The sequence below is a fragment of the Chaetodon trifascialis genome, chromosome 19 (assembly GCF_039877785.1).
Source record: "Chaetodon trifascialis isolate fChaTrf1 chromosome 19, fChaTrf1.hap1, whole genome shotgun sequence".
Taxonomy (NCBI): Eukaryota; Metazoa; Chordata; class Actinopteri; order Chaetodontiformes; family Chaetodontidae; genus Chaetodon; species Chaetodon trifascialis.
In genome coordinates, this window is record NC_092074.1 from 12,049,255 (window position 1) to 12,072,695 (window position 23,441).

The 23,441-nt window shown below is 43.6% G+C and overlaps 3 protein-coding genes across 4 annotated transcripts in view; all 3 read left to right on the forward strand.

The window, feature by feature from the left end:
• Positions 1-291: 291 nt before the first annotated feature.
• On the forward strand, positions 292-2,866 carry iyd (iodotyrosine deiodinase). The gene is made up of 5 exons (XM_070987741.1): positions 292-526; positions 1,385-1,582; positions 1,721-1,880; positions 2,054-2,210; positions 2,409-2,866. The coding sequence occupies exons 1-5, from the start codon at positions 340-342 to the stop codon at positions 2,589-2,591; spliced, it is 885 nt and encodes a 294-aa protein (XP_070843842.1). The 5' UTR covers positions 292-339; the 3' UTR covers positions 2,592-2,866.
• A 283-nt stretch (positions 2,867-3,149) lies between these two features.
• sec63 (SEC63 homolog, protein translocation regulator) lies at positions 3,150-16,041 on the forward strand. The gene is made up of 20 exons (XM_070987423.1): positions 3,150-3,420; positions 4,298-4,397; positions 5,863-5,977; positions 6,202-6,314; positions 6,431-6,492; positions 6,867-6,925; positions 7,135-7,185; positions 7,289-7,397; positions 7,657-7,751; positions 7,969-8,101; positions 9,062-9,154; positions 9,302-9,447; positions 9,541-9,688; positions 10,128-10,210; positions 10,374-10,442; positions 10,582-10,737; positions 10,848-11,021; positions 11,195-11,395; positions 12,893-12,997; positions 13,350-16,041. Exons 1-20 carry the CDS (start codon positions 3,297-3,299, stop codon positions 13,485-13,487), a joined length of 2,274 nt encoding a protein of 757 aa, XP_070843524.1. The 5' UTR covers positions 3,150-3,296; the 3' UTR covers positions 13,488-16,041.
• A 1,049-nt stretch (positions 16,042-17,090) lies between these two features.
• scml4 (Scm polycomb group protein like 4) overlaps positions 17,091-23,441 on the forward strand; it is a 17,751-nt gene continuing 11,400 nt past the window's right edge. Inside the window, exon 1 of one of the 2 annotated variants that reach the window (XM_070987351.1) lies at positions 17,091-17,371. The gene's annotated coding sequence lies outside the window, so the exon portion shown is untranslated. The remainder of the gene's footprint in view (positions 17,372-23,441) is intronic. The other variant, XM_070987352.1, reaches the window with a different exon arrangement.

The window sequence follows — 23,441 nt, forward strand, 5'->3', positions numbered from 1 at the left end:
CCAGTCTGCATAACACGTTGAAAAAGCCACTTTTTCAGCATAATTGTACTAATTAAATGTTAACTTATCGCTTTTTATTAACGTGTCCACAAAATTCAGGCACAGTGGCAGTGTTGTTTTTTTTTTTTTTTTTAATAAATAAAAAACATTTTTATTTTATTTTTTTTCAGCAGAACTGCAGGCTGATCGGACATTTCAATCAAAGTCAGCTCTGACTCAGCCCACCTCCGGTAACAGGTGGGCTGACTCACAACTGTTTCATAACGTCGGGTCTGAACTCCGCTCAGGCGCACTGGCGCACAGGTGTGCAGAGGCCCTCTTCTCTCGCTCCGGTGGATCATGGCTCTCCTGTCCGTCCTGGCGGTGCTCCTGTGCTTGGTGATTGGCTTCATGCTGGTGAAATCACGGGAGACGGAGACCACCCCGACCTCCCCGGGAAAAACTAAAGGGTGGCCAACGGCGGGCTCCAGACCGTGGATGGACCAGGATTTACAGGACGACACAGAAGCCACAGGGAGAGAGGAGGGTAAGAAACTTCAGCCACAGACCGAAGCAAACTGTAGCTTTAGAATGACAATTAAAATCAAAATTTCCACTCAGAAAAAGCAGTCAGCATGTGCGTGAGGCTTGTTTGCTTTGACTGGTGCGCGCAGTGATGGAATGCAATGATTTGCTCTCAGTAAAGGCAGACCTTCATGTAGTTTGAGTATTTCCATTTTAGACAACTTTATACCTCTACTCCACTACACACCAGAGGCAGATATTTTACTGCATTACATTTGTCTGACAGCTTTCTTTACTTTGCAGATTACAGGTTTACATTCCCGTCCCACGGAGCCCCCATAGGGTCACGACGAGAGTTTTTTTTTTTTTTTTTTTTTGCTTAACCTCATAGAACTTTGCGTTCCCGCAACGTCACTTCATCCTTGGTACCCTAAGGGGAAGGTGTTTGTTATATTTGAACACGATACAATGACGCTGACTCTTGTAGTCTGCCGTGCACCTGCTGGGTTCTTAAAGGTAATAGTGTGTCCACTGTTACAGTCGAGTACGCATGAGGACAGACAGGTGCGTGTTTTTTCATGCACTGGCCCATTTTCAGATTTACACATCCATTTCAGAAAAAGGGGAATACAAAAAAATAATTTGTTTTAATCTAAGTAATCAGCCTGGGAAGTTTCATGGTAATGTAAAGTTTCTAAAATGTCAAATTGTGTGAGAAATCCTCACTAGCTGGGGAGTTCCATGATGATGTATTCACCTGTTGTGTCTACCCTTAAACTTTATACACATTATCATTATTTAGTACAGATGTTCTTATTAATGTATAACAATTCCAAATTTTCAACTGCTCGCTTCTGCTTTTTCTCTGTCATCCATTCAGAGGATGGTGATTGCGTGGACAGCTGTCAGGAGGAAGACCATCCCCATGTCCCCTTCTCATCACCACGTTACCCTGAGGAGACGATGCTGGAGAGATCCAAGGATTTATACACTCTGTTAAACCAGCGGAGGTCTGTCCGGTTCATCAGCCCAGAGCCGGTCCCACGAGAGGTCATTGATAATGTCATCCGCACTGCAGGCATGTGCACATTTCAAGACAAATTGACCGCTGTTAATGTGCTGTGAGCCCAAATACAAACATCTGGCTGACGGTTAGATGCAGTTATGTTATGTTTTTTTTTCCTTTCCCTCTCCACATCCTCCTTCTTCTGCACAGGTACGGCCCCTAGTGGAGCACACACAGAGCCCTGGACGTTCGTCGTGGTGTCAGACCCAGAGACGAAGCACCGGATCAGACAGATAGTGGAAGAGGAGGAGGAGGTCAACTACCGTCAGAGGATGGGGGACATGTGGGTCAGTGATTTGGCCAAATTAAGGTGAACAACTGTACACACACACACACACACACACACACACACACACACACACACACACACACACACACACACACACACACACACACATTTATATCAATGTATTTGTACTAGAGCAAAGTACTACACAGACATCATTTAATCTCCCTTTTCTCATGATGTCCTTCCGCTTGCAGGACAAACTGGGTGAAGGAGTATCTGGATGTTGCTCCATACCTGGTTCTCATCTTCAAACAGACCTATGGGATTCTACCAAATGGCAAGAAAAAGACACATTACTACAATGAAATCAGTGTCTCCATATCCTGTGGAATCCTGTTGGCTGCTTTACAGGTAAAGAATGGCATCATCCTCTTTGTCATAAATCTGTTAAAAGAAGAGCTGACAGAGTTAAGAGTCTACACAGATCTACATGGATCTCCCCACCCTCTCAAAAATGAAAATGCATGTAATAATGGATAAACTTAATACATTTTTGCATTTGTCACATGAAAGTATAATGCTTGTGCTTTCTGTCCACTCGCTCATCAGAACGTGGGCCTTGTTACCGTCACTTCGACGCCCCTGAACTGTGGCCCCAAGCTCAGGCTCCTCCTCAAAAGGCCAGCCAATGAGAAGCTGCTGCTGCTACTTCCTGTGGGTTATCCTGCTTCTGACGCCACAGTGCCTGACTTGAAGCGCAAGCCTCTGCATGATATTATGGTACATATTTGAGAGAAGAATGAAATGCGAAAATGTCTTCAATCACCTTTTTTGGCCGCAGCTGAAAAATCATTCCTTGTGTAATTGTTCTTACTATAGACTGAGTTTAATTTTGTGTTTATTTTATAATATTGATCACTGTACTTGTTTTCCCAGAAATTAAAATAGTAAAACAGTCTTATGTTTTCATTTTCAATTTCATTTCATTTCAATTTCATTTCAGTTTCCCCTATTCGTGAATTTGCCGCATGGTGGGAAAAATACAGTCTATCTTATCTTTCATCCTTATTTGGGAGTCACATCAATTATAATGACTAAGAAATTATTTATTGATATGTCACCATCTTACACTCAAAAAAATATGGTACAAAGTTTTCATAAGTGCAAGAATTGTATCACATGACCAGGTAACTCTTAATGAAGTCATCAGGTATTTTTTATCTAACATCATACTCATCCAAGTGCTGTAATCTGAGCTGCCCTGTCATGCCTCACCTGCCGCCTCTGGGGGTCAGTGGTGCCCAAAAACCAGGTAAATCACGGATAGAAGAAGACGAAAGACCACATTGCGCAGGCGTACACCACGTACACCGTTGAACAGCGCTGCCTTGGCTGGATGCTAACTGGCTAGCTAACGGTCTGTCAAGTAGCACACATTGGGTTAGAAGGGGGAAGCGCAGCGGTGGAGAAGAAGGGCGACCCAAGCGCCGCTACGAAATGGCCGGGCAACAGTTCCAGTACGATGACAGCGGCAATACCTTTTTCTATTTCCTAACGTCCTTCGTCGGACTTATTGTGATCCCAGCCACATATTACCTATGGCCCCGGGATCAGAATGCTGGTAAGGCCCGATATCTGGCTCAGTGCTAACTTAGCTAGCTAACAAACTAACCTCAGCTATAGTAACGTGAAGCCTCTAAACAACATTTTGGCTTGGAGACGCTCACCAGTCGGCAGCCCGCTAATCTGACTATCTTGTTAGTACATGCAGAAGTTGTGCAACCTAACCAAAGGTTGCATTAACTCACTAATATAAGCTAGCAAACGTTGCAAATCACGTCTCTCTTACAGCTCAGAGCTTAGTACAAGTCAGCCAGTGCAGAGTTATCTCAACAGCTTTACCAGGTTTCCCACTGGTTATTCACCTGTCTTAACTTCACGTATCTAGCCAGTATTGCCTAGTTCAGTGGGTAAACATGAAGCTGAGTGCTGGCTAGTTAAGATAAAGCTTCAACGCCAAATGCTAGCGCCACTCTTGCAGGTTCTCAAGCGTACCTTTATGCCTTTATTGCCCTTTCCTGATATACGCTTATCAGAGGACAGCGGTCTGTTTGTCAACAGCAGAATTATGTAACATAATCTAGCAAACTTTACTCAGCTGGTCTACTCGGAACAACTGAAAGACAGGTCACCATAGCTTGGAGCTTTAGATGTTGCTAACAGTTAGTATATTAATGTCATGATTAAAGACAAACTATCCAGTGGAAGTGAGGTTATCCTAGAGCACGTCAGCATGAACTAAATCATTTCTTGTCCAAGCTGTGTTACAGTTAAGTGATACAATTTCCTGAACAGGCTTAATGAAGTAAACATGTACCTGTCCCTGCTTGGCAAACAGTGATCCTTCACAAATGACTGTGGCATTATCAGTATTGGCTGTGACTGTTTTTGTGGTACTGTTGTGTCCATAACGTCTCTGCTGTCCATCCTCTTTCCAGAACAACTGCGTCTGAAGAGCCTGAGGAGAGTCCATGGCCGCTGTCTGTGGTACCGGCTCAGGCTGATGAAGTCGCAGCAGAGCATTGTTCCAACACTAAAGTGAGTCCGGTGATTTGGATTTGCAGATTTTGTAATGAAAATAAAAAGGATGTACACAAATTTGGGGAGGGGCAATGCTTGTGGACGCACAGATTTCAGGCGACGGGATGACTTATCAGGCCTGCCTTTCAAAGAGTTGATTATACTTCTGAATTAGTCGCTGTTGTTAGTTATTTATGGAATCATGTTACGAGTAAAACCCAAGTGCAGCTTAAGTGGCATTACTCTCATATAAATATCTTGGCACAGGGTTGGCCATAACTTGCTTGGCAGTATAATTGCAGGTTTGCTCGTTTTTTTTTTTTGTTGTTGTCAAATGTCAAATCACTCACTGCTGTCTGGGTGTGACTTCCCTGTGCTTCATGCATTGAGAAAGCTCAGTCATCCTCCCACCACTGGAGCATACTGATTCACTCAAGTGTGTGGACAGAGATTGTCACTTTAGTGTGAAGATGAGACAGAGGCCACGCTGTCCATAATGCAGGCAGACCTGAGCCTCCAGTTTATATGTGTGCTGAAGTGCTCATTTTCGGGTAATTTCTGGCACAAGCTTGGCTCGTGTTGCTTTCATGTGTAAGCCTCTTGCTGTTGGTGTAAATACTGTGCTGCACTGTTTAACATTTCTGTTAATGTGACCTTGCTTTTCTCAGTGTTGTTTATTCACTCTGCACGCGTGGGTTAATGGAAAGATGGGTGTTCAAGTGCTCTTCAGTGTGTCACTCTGCCTGTCTTCTCTCACTTATTTCTCTCCTTGTCCGTCTCCCCTTCGTTCTGTCTCAGCCTTCTCTGCTGTTTGTCTTCATACTTCCACTTTCCGCTCCTCTTCTGTCACTAGCCCTACATCCTGTTTTTACTCAGAATTCATAAATTGTTTATTTACATGGGTGCATTTGTGACTGAAGCTGGTGGAAGCATCCAGCATATTTATGAAGCTGAATGAATCAGATTGGTTGTTTCAACCTTTTCTCTCAAAGTCTCAGTGTCTGTTTCCTCTTCACAGCTGTATCATAATGATGGCGTTTATTATAGGAATCCAGCATGTATTTTTCTGGTCGAGCCGCTCAGACAACTCGGACTAGTGAGCAGTTGTCATGGCAACAGATGCTGCAGAGCAGGCCATGGGGTTTTGCCATTGTCATGGAAACAAGTTCAACTTCCATGCATAAGTACCAAACAACAACAATGTGGGAGCCCGATCGGCCCCTCTGCTTGTATGCAGTAGATTAAGATAAAGCCCTTTGGACTCTGTCACACTACAGCCTAATGTTTGCAGCTTTGAGTGCTGAAAGCTGGTTTGCATTGCAAATCGGCCCTGCAGAATATTTCAACTCTAAACACCTTGAACAATTACAACCCGCAGCGTGAAAGCGTCTGTTAATAATGAGACAGGCCTGATGTTGTCTCCAGAGAATGCAGATGTTTGGATGTGATGTTTTTTTCCCTGTTTGTGTGTTGCTATTTTCAGGAAAGCGGCCTTATTATTTGGCTGGGCTGTGTTCCTTCTGCTAGCCTACAAGGTGTCCAAGCTAGACAGAGAGTACCAGGAGTATAATCCATATGAAGTCCTCAACTTGGACCCGGTAAACACACATACAAAACATAAAGTCTGCCGTATTCTCCAGAGTTTCTGAAGTGCTTTTATCTTGTATGCAGAAGATATTAGAGACATAAAATGTGTGAGATAAAAAACAGGATAAAATTTTTTTTTTTTTCTGAGGTGCTTTTGAGACTCCACACTCTTCTCTTTTTTGTATTGTGTCTTTTACAACACAAAGAGTTGCTGTAAGTGTATATCTGTCTCCAGGGTGCATCGCTGTCAGAAATCAAGAAGCAATACCGTGTACTGTCACTCAAGTACCACCCTGACAAAGGTGGTGATGAGGCCACATTCATGAGAATTGCCAAAGCCTATGCTGCGTAAGTGTCGGCTTTGTAAGCCAAACAGCAAGACCGCATCTGTATTTGCACAATGGATAAACAGATGATTCCATCTGGGGTCATTAATTGATCTGCTCCCTTGTCTTTTTCCACAGTCTTACCAACGAACAGTCACGAATAAACTGGGAAACATACGGTAACCCAGATGGTCCAGGAGGTGAGTGAAGCTACCCTAAATCCCACAGTATGCATTCGCACTTTCATTTGTTGACACACCGTCTGTGCCTCACGCTGGTGAGTCAGCCCCTTGAAGTCATGGACGTGTTAAACAAAGGAAGATGAAATACCAGTGAGAGCTGACACCCCAAGCCTGTGATGAAAAAGTGTCTATCACTCATCACACACACTTCTGGGTGTTGGTAATGCGTGTTTGCTGAGAAACAAAAATAGCACGTTTATAGGGATTTTGGTGGCTTCTAAAAATGGATTATGTGGTTATGCCAAAGTTGCCACACAGCCCAGTGCTGTCTCTATGTCTAAATAGGGGATTTTGCCATTTTGGTCCATTGCCTGCTCTGTCTCCCTCTCCAGCAACCAGCTTTGGTATTGCCCTGCCTGCCTGGATTGTTGACCAGAAGAACTCAATGCTGGTATAGTTTTATTGATTATGTCAATGGAGTTTTAATCGATGAACCTACTTTGATTTGCTTGAGATGTATTGTATTTGACAAGCAGCGAGCCAATGACATCAATAACCCAAAGACCCAAATATTCCACTGGAACACTTATTCATATATTAGTTGTGTATGCATACTTTTATAGCTTTAATTTACCATGTGGCTTTTGCTTTCCTCTGTAGGTGCTGTTGGTATATGGACTAGCCTTTATGGTCATCCTTCCTGTTGTTGTGGTAAGTTCTCGGTCCTCGCCATCATTTAAAAGCAGATTCTGTGCAGTTAAAGTGTCCTCACTTTTCTCTCTATTCCTTTCTTGTTTATTCTTCTGTAACTTAGGGCACATGGTGGTACCGCTCCATCCGATACAGTGGAGACCAGATCCTCATCAACACCACCCAGCTCTTTATGCATTTCATGTACAAGACCCCCAACATGAACATGAAGCGTGAGTTTCCCTCCCAACACTGGGAGTCACTCATAATATACACGACGATATACAACCGCAATCAAGCTGTATCCAATAAAACTGGGACACAGTGAGTGTTCGTGTAGTTAATATATGACATTCTCATAATTCTTATTATAATTTTCTGTGTAATGATTAATACACCAGTTCCTTGTATATATTTCAGATTAAACAAGCTTGACTTACTAACAAAACAGATTTTTGACTCATTTTGATTGTCACTAATTCTGCCCTGCAGGGTTAGCCATGGTGTTGACAGCAGCATTTGAGTTTGACCCTCGCAACAATAAAGAAGCCACCACACGACCTACAGACAACATTGAAGTGCCGCAGGTAATAACACACGTCAACACAATGCGCTCACGTGCAAATGAGAGCAAATGTGAGAGCTGTGTGAGAGCATGTGTGAGTTGCAAACGTGTGTCTGAGTGTAGAATTCAAAGGGAAACTTGTGTCATAAACAGCCTCTCTGTCTGTCTGTCTGTCTGTCTGTCTGTCTGTCTGTCTGTCTGTCTGTCTGTCTGTCTGTCTGTCTGTCTGTCTCTTCTAGCTGATCCGTGAGTTGGGAAACATCAACGTGAAGAAGAAGGAGCCTCCGTTCTGCTATCCTTACAGTTTGAAGGCCAGGGTCTTAGTGCTCGCTCACCTGGCACGCATGGACATATCAGAGGAGTTAGAGGAAGGTGGGACACTGAAATTTGAGCATTTTACATTTCCAAAGTTACAGTATCTTTTACCCTCTGAGGTGTGACAAGTTCTGTTCTAAAAGCTGCCAAGGGGGCTGATAAAGGAGGCTTTTGATGCATTTCATATGCTCACACAACACACAGTGAGTTTAGTTCAATGTCAGCCTTCTCCAGCAACACAGGTGGCCTGGGACTGCTTCTTTAGATTTCCAAAAATGGGAAGTAAAACAGCTGTACGAGCTGTTTGGAGTGAAGTTCTGAAGGTTTCCGTATGAATACACAACCCACGTCTACACTTGTTTTATACTCAACTAGGACAAGCTGTTTAGAGCAGTTTTAGGATTTTTCCCCGTATCTGTTTGTGAACCGTTAAACACAATCCTGGCAAACATTATTTTGGAGAAGAGTTAGAGCTGCAGTAGTTAGTACACCATGTATGCACTGTTACCCTGATACACAGCGAGCAAGTGGTTGTGTTGATGACACTGAATGTCACTGCGTCATACTCTTCTCTGCTTGCCTGCATTTGTCTTTCCACTCTTTGATATTGCATATGTGCCCAAATATGTGTAGCATTGCTATCAACGTAGACACAGTCATCATCACAACGAGTCCTGCTCCTTCTTCTGCTTGCTCGCCAGGCACCACCCCAAAATAGCTGTAGCATTTCCAGTAGGTGAGAACGTGTCTGACACAGATAAATGTGCAGCATGTATGAAAGGGCATCTTGGATCTCATTCTGTGGACATTTTCTGGGGTTCATGAAAAAACAGCTTTGGTGTCTCAGCTTTGTGTTCAGGACGGGCAGTGTGATGTAGCGGTGCAGCTGCCTCGGCAATATTCGACCATTATTTGCATAATATCAGTATTTTTTAAAAGATTTCCTACTGTGGCAATATGAAATACTTCAGGAACGTGTTGTCTAGAACATGGTATGTGTGTGTGTTTCTGTTCCAGATCAGAGGTTTGTGGTGAGGAAGAGTCCAGCTCTCCTCCAGGAGATGATCAACGTGGGGTGTCAGCTCACCATGATGGCCAACAGCAGAGGAGGTACACACATATGCACACACACACAAATGTGTTCAGTTTACTATCAGCAGGAATTATCACTTTGAATAAACCCCTCATGTCAGTTCAAGTGTCAACCCACATAACAACCTCTCTGATCATTTTGCTTGTGTGTGCTGGTGTCTCCAGGTTTCCATGCTCCTCGACTGGTAACCATAGAGAACTGCATGAAGCTGACCCAGATGATAGTGCAGGGTCTGCAGGAGTCAAAGTCGCCACTGTTGCAGCTGCCCCACTTTGAGGAGGAGCACCTCCGCTACTGCATCTCTAAGAAGGTAACTAACGATTGTGTGTATGTGCACACACATACATTGTACTTGAGCAATCAGGTCATTGTGCAGTTGGTCAATTTGTTCTCTTCTCTCTAGTACAAAGTTCGGAGCCTCCAGGACCTGGTGAGTCTCAAAGACTCGGACAGACGCAGCATGCTGCGCTTCTTGGGAGAGGAGAAGTACGATGAGGTCATGGCCGTGCTGGGCAGCTTCCCTCACATCACCATGGATACCAAACTGCAGGGTTAGCTCTAAAATACACACGCACAAACACACTTTGTTGGCCACCTGCTGACCCCTGACATGTCTGTGGCCTGAAACACCTCCATGCAGTTGGTGAAACGGTTCCATCTTAAATCCATCGCAGACTTTGTCACTTTATCTGAAGAGACTTGGTTTAAGTGTGCTCTTTGTTATTATAGACGGGCTGGTGCTGCTTAACTCCACAGTGTAGTTAAGACAGCATTGATATGTGGAGAGAGGTGCACTGAGAAAGAAGTTGTTCTGGGCTTTATGCACAATAATTAGTACAGTTTCTTTGGAATGTATCTATGAAAATCTGATGATGCTTATCAGTTGAATGTAAAAATGATTAGCACTTATGCATTGTGGAACTGCAGCGATTCTGTCAAACTTTTGGGTATTGAAAGCTCCTTTTCTTTCTCTCTCTGTGTCTTTTGCAGTCCTTGATGATGAAGACAGTAATAACATCACAGCAGGCTCTATTGTCACAGTCACTGTCACCTTATCCAGAAAACGGATGGCGGTAAGGAATGACACACCGATCTAATTTTGTGAATCAAATGGATGTTTTAGGTTTCTGTCTGGGAGATGCACTTCCACAGATGAACACTAGAGTGTAGTGTTGACTATATGCATTGTTGAAAAGCCTGAATCAACCCTTGTCTGTGTGCTGTGCGTGTGTGTAGGAGGTGTTTGAAAAGGAGCAAGAGTCAACGCCGTGTCTAGCAGAGGAGGCTGCCAGTACAGAGGAAGCAGTAAGGATAACACACAGGGCGCATGTCAGCTCAGACAGCACACTGACTGTCTGGGTCAGATCAAGTCACGATTAAAAGTTGAATGGTTAAAGAAAGGTCTTTTAGTGCTCACTTAACCGTGTTTTGTCTGTGTGTAAAGCAAGGAGACTCGAGTAAAGCCAAAACAAAAGTGTGGCAGAACAAGAGTAAAGGGGCTAAGAAGACAGCCAAGTCCAAGAAGAAAAAATTAACCAAGAAAAAGGCCACACCTGCACCTGTCAAAACCAAGCAGGCCAATGGCAGCGTGGCAGGAAATGTACGTGTCCAATCACAGCTCAGTGAAAGCTGCTGGTGTTTTTTATGCACATTTAACTGCATCAGTTTGTCATGTCATTTAAAATCTTGCCATCGATGCTGATGTCACAGGAAGTCGTAGCAGCTTCAACAGCAGCAGTGAAGGAGGAAGAGGACGAGGCCTCAGACAAAGGCAGCGAGTCGGACGAGGGCGAAGCCAATAAGGACTCTCCCAGCGAGAGAGACGAAGACAGCGACAAACAAAGCGACACAGAGGTGGACGAGATGGCTGGCGACGATGAAGAGGTCAGAGAATTCAGTATTGTGTGCGTGTGTCCGTTCGTCCCAGTGTACTCCACACCTGGATGCACAGTGCAGCGCTCAGCGCGTACCTGAACATAAGATGACCCCGATCTCATTCCCGCTGCTTGCACCTGCACCTAACCCGCTCCTCCTCTCTCTACGCCTGTCCCTGTCAGGAGTGGGAGGCGTTGCAGCAGAGCATCCAGCGGCGAGAGCGGGCTCTGCTGGAGACCAAGTCGAAGGTGACGCACCCGGTCTACAGCCTCTACTTCCCCGAGGAGAAGCAGGAGTGGTGGTGGCTCTACATCGCTGACCGCCGAGATCAGACCCTCGTCTCCATGCCCTACCACGTCTGCACACTAAAAGACACAGAAGAGGTGAGTGTGTGTTCTTATGGACATTTTTTTAGTCATATTTTAGTACAACCATGACAATCATGATACCATCACCTGTTACCAGTGAGCCTGTTTAACTGTGGAATGATCCAAACAGGTGTTTTTGGAATATTCCATTACTTTACGAGTCTGTTGCCTCTCCTGTCGCAACTTGTTTGAAACACTGCATCAAATTCAGACTAAGCGTACAGTATATGTCAAAAAGATGATTTATAATGATCATATTCTGCTTTATTTACATTTTACACAGCAGCTCCAACTTTTTTGAAATGGGGGTTGTATATGAAATAGTGTAAAATTGAGAAAAACCTCAATTATTGTTTTTTTATATTTCTTATTACTTTTCATTTCAACTCATTCGACTCTTGCGCTGTAATATGCAGCATTATCTAGTCAGTTTTATGTGTTTGTTTGTGTGTTCTGTTAAAATGCTTTGCGGGTACACTGTGGTTTATGCTATAATCCGTCTGGAGTAGAAAGGTCTTAATAAGTCAAAGTGTGTGTATGTGTTCACATTTCTTGTTTCCTGCACACCGCAGCCCCTCACACATCCTGTTGCTAGGCAACCCCTTTGCACTTGTGTCATTATTCCCTCAGAGAAGTGTGTGCGCGTGTGTGTTTATTTTGCACAATTTGCACCTCTGATCCCGGTGTTCTCCAGCAACAATAAGGATCGGCAGCAGCGAGGTAAAAGCTTAATGAGGCCTGTGTTAAGTCTGCAGGACCAGCTGTCCCCGCTCTGAAGGAATGTAATGGCAAGAGGTGACCCGCCCATGCATAACGGTTCACTGTCTAGCAATCAATTAGTCTGTCACTTGAACAGTTCCTTCTGTTGTTTGTGTTGTGAGGCTGTTTATGCGCTGCGTGCTTGACAGACGGGTTTTTTTGGCGAGGGCAGGGGAGCTGCTTTCATCAACAAGGCAGGGGCAGTAAATTGCCGTTGTGTTCACGGCTCATTCTCCGCTCACATGCTGAATAATAATTAGCCTCATTGTGCCGATAATTAGATGTTTGCCGTGTGTAATTGCACAACATGGCAATCACAGCCTGAGGTAACGCTGGGCTAATATTTACAGTTGGACCCCATCATCATGTGGTGATTCATTTGTGATTACCTACCGCGCTGCGTCCCTCTGGAGGTGATTGTGCCCGTCAGTCGAAGCACGTTGGCTTTTTAAGTTTGGAATATTCAGCAGTGTTGATCATTGACAGGTTTCCCTCCTGTTCCTGTGTCTGTTTTTAAAGAAAAACTTCCTAGCTGTCACCATGTTTCTTTAAATGGCAGCAGTTTTATTTAGACATCAACAGCTTACAATCGAGCCACAGTGAAGCATTGTCACATGCCTTACTGTAACACTACCCTTAATACATCGAGCAATCATGTCCTGTGAGTCCTCCTGTGATTGGATTTGACAGCTGTGTGTCTGTGTGTGTGTGTGTGTGTGCACGCCTGTATGTGTGTGTGCTGTCATTCCCTAGGTGGAGCTGAAGTTTCCAGCCCCCTCCAAAACAGGAAACTACCAATATTCTGTCATCCTCCGTTCTGATTCCTACCTGGGACTGGACCAGATCAAACCACTCAAGGTGATAAGGAAGCTGTGTGTGTGTGTCTGTGTGCATGGAAGATGCCTGCCGGCCAAAAACAGAGCTGAGACACTACAGCCACCGTAGATGGCCAAAAGGCACCAGCAGCTCACTGAACAATAGCATTAATTCCTGCCAAGTCTGTTTGGAAGAAGAAGATGTGTTACAAACAGCAGAGATTTTTCATTCTAACACCACATAGACATCAAGCTGGAGTGCATCTGAGGTGTGAAGGCTGCTGCAGTTGGTCAAGAATTGATGAGTTTCAATATAATAAGCGTAATGGTCGATGATTAAAGAGTTGTAAAATGACCGATGTGTGCTAAAACATGTAAATCTTGTGTTTTCCCAGCTGGAGGTCCACGAGGCCAAGGCCATGCTGGACAACCACCCGCAGTGGGACATCCCCGACACGGAGGAGGAGGACGAGGAGCAGGAGGACAGCGACGGCATTGAGGAGAGCGAAGACGACGACGAGGACAACGACTGAATGCAGACGCATGGGCGCGTGCACGTGCACACACACACACACACACACACACACACACACACACACACACACACACACACACACACACACACACACACACACACACTCGCACACACTCGCACACTCGCACACTCAGCCCCCCACCCCATGAACTGGCCACCCACCCACTCCTGACCCCACGACAGCACTCGGGCAGCAGATGAGGAGCAGCAAGGCTGCGCCCACCACACACACACACACACACACACACACACACACACACACACACACACACACTCACACACCGAATCACCAGGGACAGTTTATACACACAGAGCCCTCCTCCTCCTCCTCCTCCTCCATTTTATCTATTCAATGACATGGACTGTGACCCCACCCTTCCATTTCCTCTTTTCTACAGAGACTTGTTCATTCACTTTCCGTTGCTGGCGGAAGAGAATTCTGTGAATAATTACCCAGGCCTGTGTGAGAGTGGATGTGCACGTGTGACTGTCTGTGCATGTGTGTGTGTGTGTGGTACAAGATGAGTGAATGGTGTGTGTGTTTGTAACCTTGTATGTGTTTGTACAGGTATGAAAGATTGACACACTGTGGACTGGAGGACCTATTATCTGGGCTCTTTTCTCGAGGGGGAGAGGGGGATGTGTAACAGCTATTTCTGTTTGCAAAATTAACAAGAAAAATAACAAAACACATGACGTCCTTTATTGGAAATCATGACATCATCGCTCCTGATTTTAAAATCACCCAGCACCAATGTTTTCCACACCAATGATACTTTCTATTGTACACTCAAAACTGCAGAAGTGTGAGCTTTAGCCCTGCCCGTCAGGGGATCGCATCCGAGTCAACACATTGGGACGTTTGCTCCTTTCGGCACACAGGGGCACAGTTGAGTCTCGTCAGTTGTTTTGGGTTTCTTTTTGTTTCCTTTTGGTTTTTCCCCCACTGTCACACCAGCCAGTCACTTGTATGTTCTCTCTGTATGTTGAAGGAGATGATCTCCAGGCAGTTCTGTTCACCATGTTCTGTTCCGGCCCTGTGAGTGAGACAGCTGTTGGTGGAAAGCAGGTGGATCCTGAAATGAGTTAACACCTCAAGTATAATGGGGGAGAATGACACAACTTGCAGTGTTAAGATTTGTTTGAATTCTGAGTACTTTTCTTGTTCATATTCTACATAACAGTTGTGAGATTTCAGTCTTTTTAAAGGGGCTCAGATGCTGATATATATATATATAGATATATACATACTCGTGGCTTTTCAGAGAAGTGACTTCCTTTCTCTTCATCCTTTTTTGTTTTTATTTTACAATTGTAGCACATTCCAGTGTATACTCATTGTCCAAAAAGGCCTTACGAATACAACTGAAATACCACAACATACAAGTCTTTGGGTGCTATGCACCAGTAGTTTTTGGGAGAGCAGAAAAAAAAGTTTTCTTTTGTGTTTGTAAAAATCTACAGTGTTTTCCTTTTGTTACAGTTTAGCTAGTCTCCTTCATTGTAACCTATAGCTGCTCAGTCTTGGGATACATATCACTGAGCTTGCCGAGGCAAAGCCTGTAATAAGTACAGTTTTGTCCATTGAAAGAGGATTAGGCGTTTGCAGGTGACATGTGACCCTGTGTTAAAGGGATTGGAGTATGAGGCCCCCGGACACACAAGCACTCATGATCTGAAAAGTGTCTCGAACAAAAATCTGTCGAAATGAACTTTTAAGTTAAGACTGAGCGTATTCTGTCCAGCACCTTTTTTCTCTTTAGCCATTAGAGCAGGACGAGTTTATTTTTCTAAGTACGACTGCCATTTCAGATGGAAATGTTAAGCTTTGAATTTTACTTTTTGAGCAGTTCTGGTAAACCAAGAGACCCCCAGCCACCCCTTCATTTGATAGTTTTTTTTTTTCTTTGTCCCAGTTAAGCTGTAGTTATAACAGATATAACAGATACGTCTTTTTTTCTTGTTTTGTTCCTTTCTAACCTTGGTCTTTACATATGTTAGACACATGAGTACAACAACGAAAAAAGAAAATCTGAGCTTCCTTGTGTAGCTCTGTGGGCTCACACTGTATGTCGACGACTTGGCGGTTTTTAAAGTGAATCCACACTCAACATATATTTTTTTTATGGTATATACTAGTGTGTCATGTTAGTGTGGGAGAGATAAAGGTATGAATCTCTGTGGGCACGTTCTCCCGACACCACGTACACACACACTCACACACATACACTATACCCTCCTGTAATTGTGTTCAAGGCAGGTGTATGCTAACAGGTAATATTGTACTCTGAGTATTTATCGCTCTGCAATAGAATGTAGCATCAGTGATTTACGCTGTGTGGAAAAAAAAAAAACTGCAGTGAGGTTAAATACGACACCATCTCTCCCGTGACAGACCCAGTCTAGGCGACTGGCCGGCAGGCCGCCTCATTTTGGACAAACTACCCGATGACTATCTATCTGCCACTTTTGTTTACAAAGGAACTGTCATTGTAAATGGAAAAATATATTATTTGTATTTAAAATCATTTCAAATAAAAACTTTTAAATGACATGGTGTCATGTACTGGAGGCAGCTGGTTGCAGAAGGACTGTCAGGCATGTTACATGCTTCAAGGTGTTGTCTTGTAGTTGTGTTCACTTTTAAATGTGCAGACACTGACACATGCCAGCAAAGCTAGGACCCCCAAAGCCCAGCTTCAGTGCATCTCATTTGTTTGTAGTAATTTTATGAAATACAAACCTGAACCACATTATCAACAAAGGTGGCTCCTGCATTATTAGCCAGTCTCTCCTCAATCTAGATTAGCGTGCTAATTATTCTAGTTTATGTGGTTTATGTGGTCACATAGTGTACATTACTGAGGAAGGCGCAGGGTGCAACAGCAGCAGCCAGTTTCCTCTTCATCTGTGGGAATACCCTGTCTGTCAGGTTTGCAAATTTGGGGTCAGTTTCTCAGGATAACATCATGATTAGGATTATATTATTCCTAGACGCATTAATAGGCGACATTGACAAGATAGGCAGGTGTGCCCCCTCTGACAGCCAAAACTATTTCTAAGCTAATGGTGGGCCAGGGGCCAAAAGCAGACACCCACTCAGTGGTATTGTTAAGATACACTCTTAACAATACACTCTGCACTCTGCCTGTAGGTTATGAAAAAATAATAATTCGGGAAACATTGGTGACCCAAATCGAACCGTTAGGCGGAGCAACTTTGGTCCGCAGGCCCCACTTTGAGCAGCTCTGGACTGGATGCACGCGTAATTTAAGGCTAATGGAGTGAATCGACCCAATTAGCATATGTGAGGTGTAAAGCTCGACCCATAACGAGCCAAATATCTTAATTGCACACAATAAAGGACACCAGGATGAGGAAATTAGAATTATTGTAGTTATTTTTCTCAGTTTGGGCTGAACTCTGCTCGGTGTTTCTGTGATCGGGAGGCTGAACCTCAGCTTCATTTATCCTGCTTTCCTCCCTCCCTGTCTACAGAACCAGCGCAGGTAAATGAGATGCAGCTTAAAAGGCAGATAGGAAAATCATCCTCAACAGCAGCACCCCCACATTAACGACCCCGTCTCATAGTTCCCCCCCCAGCCAACTTGCGCCCTTGAGGACTCCTGTCAAAATCTGCTGTCAGCGTCGGGAAGGTCAAACTGCGGCTCCGCTTCCCTCCCGCAGACTCCAGACCAGCCCCGCGCTGATCGCTCGCCTCCCTGCCGCAGCTGCAGGGGTGGAACCCGGACTGACCCAAGCCGAGAGTTCCCCTGTGTTTCCGCCGCTTCTGCCGCTCCATGCGCCGGCTCAGCGTCTGTACGCAGGCAGCTCGCTGCGGAGACATGGATTGCCGCCGCTGAATCGACCCCAGCGCGATAGGTAAAGATATGAACCGCAGGCTCGTTTCTGCCAAATTATTGTGCATAGAAGACAAGAATGATGTTCGGATATATTGTAGCAGGCTATCCTGCAAGGTCGCCATAAACTCCCGATAGAAGTCTATAGAGATAATTATAGAGGTATCATATGCTGCCTGCTAATGTCAGGATGCCACTTCTGGCTTGTGTGTTCAGGACTTCATGTACTGGCCATCTGAAATGATAAAGTAGTCCTAAAATAAACTCATCCTTGATGCCACATGCATCCTGTAAGTCAGTATATGATATTTTTAGTGATTTTCCTTATCATTGCAGAGCGTTAATTCATCATTTAGGCCACATTCTTGCCTCATGACACACCAGAAAAGTTGATCACAGTGGGGTGAGAGGCATGGATCAATCTTTATGTACTTAAAGCAGCTATGATTTTAACATAGGCCAGTAACTGTGATGACCGGAGGCTCACATTGAGCGGAGGAAGTTTGACCTCTCCATTTGTGTCTATCTACAGTCTACAGGTAACAACACACACACACACATATGCACACACATACGCACACCACACTCTTCTTCCATGGGCCCAACTTAATGGGTTGAATTTGAATATTCTGACAGTTAACCGTTGACCCTCGCCAAGCCAGAGAAAATTTGCTTGAGGCCACAATGCAAAGTGCAGTTGTGGTTGTGTGAGAGAGAGAGAGAGTACATCTTGGTCTTTGTTGTTGAATTCAAAATATGCCCCCTGAAGATAAAAGTTTAATACTTGGTTTGCACTTTGCTTTTGCTTTGAGGAGCTTTTCAGATTTTTTTCAGTTGTAAGCGTACTGATGCTGCACTATTGAAAAACTCAAAGTATTTAAGTATAATCAGGAAAATGTACTTAAAGTATTAGAAATAGAAAACATCCCCTGTGAGTGTTATACTATTATAAATTATACCATTAGATTAGGATTACTCACGCACTCATGTAAAAGCAGGATTTTTGTTGTAGTAGGTTTTAAACTGTTTTGTACAGGACAGCCTCTAATGCTTATTATCATCATTATGGATTAACCTGATGATTATTGTTCCATTATTTGGTTTTTAACATTTCTAAAAAGAGTCCAAAGCAGCACCTTCACAATGCTTGTTTTGCCCCACCAATAGCACCACCCTCAAAATTATTAAGAATAAATTGACATGTCAGTTACGAGTATTTGCAGATTAATTTTCAGTCGATGTTGAATCGACTGATGGTTTCAGCTGTATTTGGCATTCTCACATATTGTATGTGCAAGAATCTAAATCGTAGTACGGTAATTGAGTAAATGTATTTAATTACTTTCCACAGACTATTTCCACACAAAGAAATAGTCCTTCCAGTGGGATTTTCTGTTTTCCCATTGAATGTGTTTGAACCTGGATCAAAACTGCTTGATGGCATCTCTAACAGATCTATTGACTTGATTACTTACTTTTATTAAAGCGCTGCACCCTTTTGGAAAGACAAGAATTGCAGACTAGCTCGCACGGTTGTTCATGTTACGGTGCAGCCACAATACAGTACATTCTACGGTTTGTTTCCGGCCTCCTTCCCCTTGTCAGGCAATGTTTGAGAAAGCTTTTTAATAAAGAAAAGATGGTCAGCGCTGAATTGCACAGGGAAAAGGTTATTATTGGTCCTTTCACAGTGGCTATATGGGCCTAAAAGTAAATAAAGAGGCTTTCACACCAAACACATGAGCATGGCATTGAAGGTCGGTGTTCATAATGAGAAAGCAGCTACGCTCTCATAAACAGCTGCGTGACCAAAAGCTGAAGGATGGAGGGTTTTCTGCCACGTTTGACCCCCAAATTTAACATACAAGCTGCATTGGCTTTCTTGCACACTGACAGACTGAGACAGACACTTTGTCTGCAGTCTGCAAATTTGATTTGATTTTGTGTAACCCGGCAGAGCTGAAATGATTAGCACAGAAGTTAATCTAACATTCAACGTGCAGCCAGAACACATCATACACATCTCCGCATCAACTCTCATATTGCAACACTGACAGCAGTTTGTCCCTCGTCACACTGACGTCTGATCACGTGGCTGGTGGTCGTAAACTCTCCACCAGAAATTCACTGCCTGCATGCAGCTTCTCAATGGGAGCGTTTGCTGCCTTTTTTCAGTCGGCTGTGATTCTACATTGATTATTTTTGTTTTGAAATGACGATGAGAATAATAAGTCAATTTAAAGGCCCAGTGTGTGGAATTTAGTGCCATCTAGTGGTGAGGTTGCGGACTGCAACCAACCCGTCCCTTTTCTATCACGTAGGAGACCCTATGGTGGCCGATAAAAACGCGAGAAAAGCAAAAAGCACTCTCCAGAGTCAGTGTTTGGTTTGTCCGTCCTGGGCTTCTGTAGTAACATGGCGGTGCAACATGGCAGACTCTGTGTAAGAGGACCCGCTTCTTCTGAAGATATAAAGAGCTCATTCTAAGCCAGTGAAAACAGGACTCTTATTTTTGGGTGATTAATGTAAACATACATATGAATATGACATTACATTTCTGATCCCCCTCAGTCAGGACACTAGTCCTTTAAGCCATGGTAATTGCGTTGGGCATCTTTCACTGTTCACTTTCGCTAGATATCTTGAAGACCAGACTCATTAATCAGGAAAATAATAGCAGAGAAATCGATAATGAAAATACAGATTTTTCATATAACTTTACACTGTGATCATAGCAGGATTTAATAGTTCCATGCAAAGAGAAAGCAGATGTCTGATTTGAGAACTGTTAATTAATATATTCAAGATATTGAGGCTCACGCCAGCGTATACACAAAAGTGTTAATATAGCGCATAATTCATGCGAATCCATAAATCTATTAAATCCATTATTTACAAATTTGATATAATGGTCATTGGATTTTGCTTTGCTTTGCTTTGCTTTGCTTTGCTTTGCGCAAAATCTACATTTGTTTTTGGTGTGAAAGCCTGTTAAGTCTTGGAAAAACTGCTGAAGTATTGCGTAGTTGACTTGTATTTGTAGAACAAATGTGATATGAGAACAGAGAAGGTTTGCCTGTGAAGACGGTGAAGAAGTGAAGTCACGTCCTGCTGGAAGAAAACACAAGCCATAAGAAGGAGTTTCTCCACCACTACTTGTTGTCTTCCACAGCTTATGGATGCAAAGCAGCTCTGTGTGTGTGTGTGTGTGTGTGTGTGTGTGTGTGTGTGTGTGTGTGTGTGTGTGTGTGTGTGTGGTGTTTGATTTTGTTAAAGAAATCTTTCCAACAGTCTACTCTCCTGGCGGGGCTCCAAGCCACAAGATAAAGAGACCCCCCCCCCCCCCCACCCCCCCCCCACCCCCCACCCCCACCCCCCCGTGTGTGTGTGTGTGCTGGCTGGGTTGCACTCAGTTTCATCAAATCTAACTTTTTTCATTGCAGTTGTTTCACAGGCTACAAATAACAGTGTGTGTGTGTGTGTGTGTGTGTGTGTGCGTGCATGCGTGCGTGCGCGTGCGTGTGTGTGTGTGTGTGAAGAACCATCTTCTTTTACATCACTGTTTGATGTTTCTGGGTGTTTTTAGTAATTGTGAAATATTGGGGTCGAGGGCATATTTTTTCATCTCCCGCCTGATTGAGGCTGACACATCGGTCCTGTGAAAAATGTTTGATCCTTTGTCTTACTGTCCCCGTTCTGCTGTTACTCATATCTCTCTTTTGATTTTTGTTCATTTACACTCTTTTTTTACAAGCAAACAAAAAACATAGAGTTATTTTTTGGTGCATGACTTCTGCTCATTCTGTTAGCGGCACCGCTGAAGCAATCAAATGTATTAAATCTGCGACTTGTTCAAATGAATCATTTGAATAAGTCGCTCGTCCATGTTTTGCTGTTTCTCTCTCAGCTGTCAGCTCTCCACTTGTCTTTGTTTTCTCAGATTTTTTTTGTCTAACTGCTAGACAGTCCACCACTTTGGTCCAGACTGGAATAGCTCAACAGCTGTCAGCTGGATTTCCATGATATTTTGTACAAACATGTATCTATCATGGGCTGCACGGTGGTGCAGCAGGTAGTGCGCGTGCCTCACAGCAAGGAGGTTGCCGGTTCGATCCCCGGGTCAGGCGGGGCCTTTCTGTGTGAAGTTTGCATGTTCTTCCCGTGCATGTGTGGGTTCTCTCCGGGTACTCCGGCTTCCTCCCACAGACCAAAAACATGCTCATTAGGTTAATTGATGACTCTAAATTGTCCGTAGGTGTGAGTGTGAGTGTGAATGTTTGTCTGTCTTTGCATGTGGCCCTGCAATCGGCTGGCGACCGGTTCAGGGTGTACCCCGCCTCTCGCCCATTGTAGCTGGGATAGGCTCCAGCCCCCCGCAACCCCGAAAGGGATAGGCGGTATAGATAATGGATGGATGGATGTATCTATCATCCCCAGAGGATGGATCCTAAATGGTGCAAGCGAAACTATGATGGTTAACATGTTAAACATCAGGCCCTTTACATGCTAAACATTAGCATGTTGGCTAGCTCATTGACAGCATGCTGACGTTAGCATGTAGCTGAAAGCGCTGTTGTGCCTAAGTCACGGTTTTTCTGCTAATCTAACTCAAAAGCAAGCCACCTTTGTTGAAAGTTATGATAGAAATGCGTTTTTTTTGTTTTTCACACCAGAATTATTGTGCCTTAGCAACTACTTTGATTCCCAACGCTCACATCAATAAATTAGACACAAAACCAATGTTATTTTCAATACCTTCATGCTGACTTGACCATATTGGTAAAACTGTGTTGAAGATTTATACTGAATTGGTCTCATGTAGCAGTGGCGCCGCCAGGATTCGCACGCAATTCGCAAACAAGCCACAAGAACACAGAGGCTGCGGCTCCGCTCCGAGTAGTACTGCAGACTTAGTTCTTTTTCTTTCAAATGCCTGGAAAAGGCTCAACTGTCTTTTTGATATTTCTATAACATTACCGTGAACCGTAATCACCACATAGGCGGTAGGCTACATAGTGTAGAAGAAGAATATAGCTAGCGCCAGAATTCAAAATCACTTAGTGACAGATGACGTAAATGACAATCATTGGCCTTTGTGTTAGGCTTCAATTAATTGGCTTAAAAAATAAGTGGACTCAACATGTTTAGCCTATTACAAACCAGCATCTTTATTATCCCCTCCCCAAAAACAATTAAAAAAAAACCCTTTAAAATATTTATTTTTTTCACGCCTTCAAAAAAATTGTACGCACAGTGCGTACAGGATTCTGGCTGGCGGCGCCACCGTCATGTAGCACTTATTTTAATTACTAATATGCAATAATTGAATTGACATATATTTATACATACAATATTAAATGGAAAATAACTTCAATTTTGTCAGTAGCTTCCACATCATGTAATCTAGTGAGTCAAAATCTGATTTCAGTGCTTCTTCTATTTTAGATTGATATTTCTTTTAATCAAAATTCTGTATTTTTTTAATAGCTTCCATGTCATGTGAGCCTCCCGTCTGTTCACCGGCCACATTGGGAAGCTCTTTTTAATCACTGATCTTATCTTCAGTGTTTTCCATCGGGCTCTGTGCCGTGTTATTTTATCAAAAGAAACAGAAAAAGTGTGAAATGTGCACTGGAAGATTGAACAATCAGCAACTGAGTCATTCATCACAATCTTTTTCATCTTTTTGTTCCATGGTGGTGTAAATTGAAATTCCTACGGACACTTTTCATCCATCAAATCGTGATTTTTTTCCACTTACAGCACTCCAACTGTGTGTGCCACACACACTGCACATGTTCTCCAGCCTTTGTCACCTTTGTCTCAACAAAATCTACAGAAAACTCTGTAAGCACGGCCTCGCATGGCTGTAGACTCTTAGCCTTGCTCATCATTGACTTATATTGGCATTAGTATAATGTGAAACACATTTCACGACATAAAGACATATGAGAAATAAAAAAAAAAATTAAATTATTAACATTCAAATATTGTTTGAATGCAGCAAAACAGTCCCCTAAACAGCTGATGTGTTTTGTTGATGCACTGAGGGTCTTTTATTGTATTGAGCCTCTGTCCTCTCCTACAGTGTG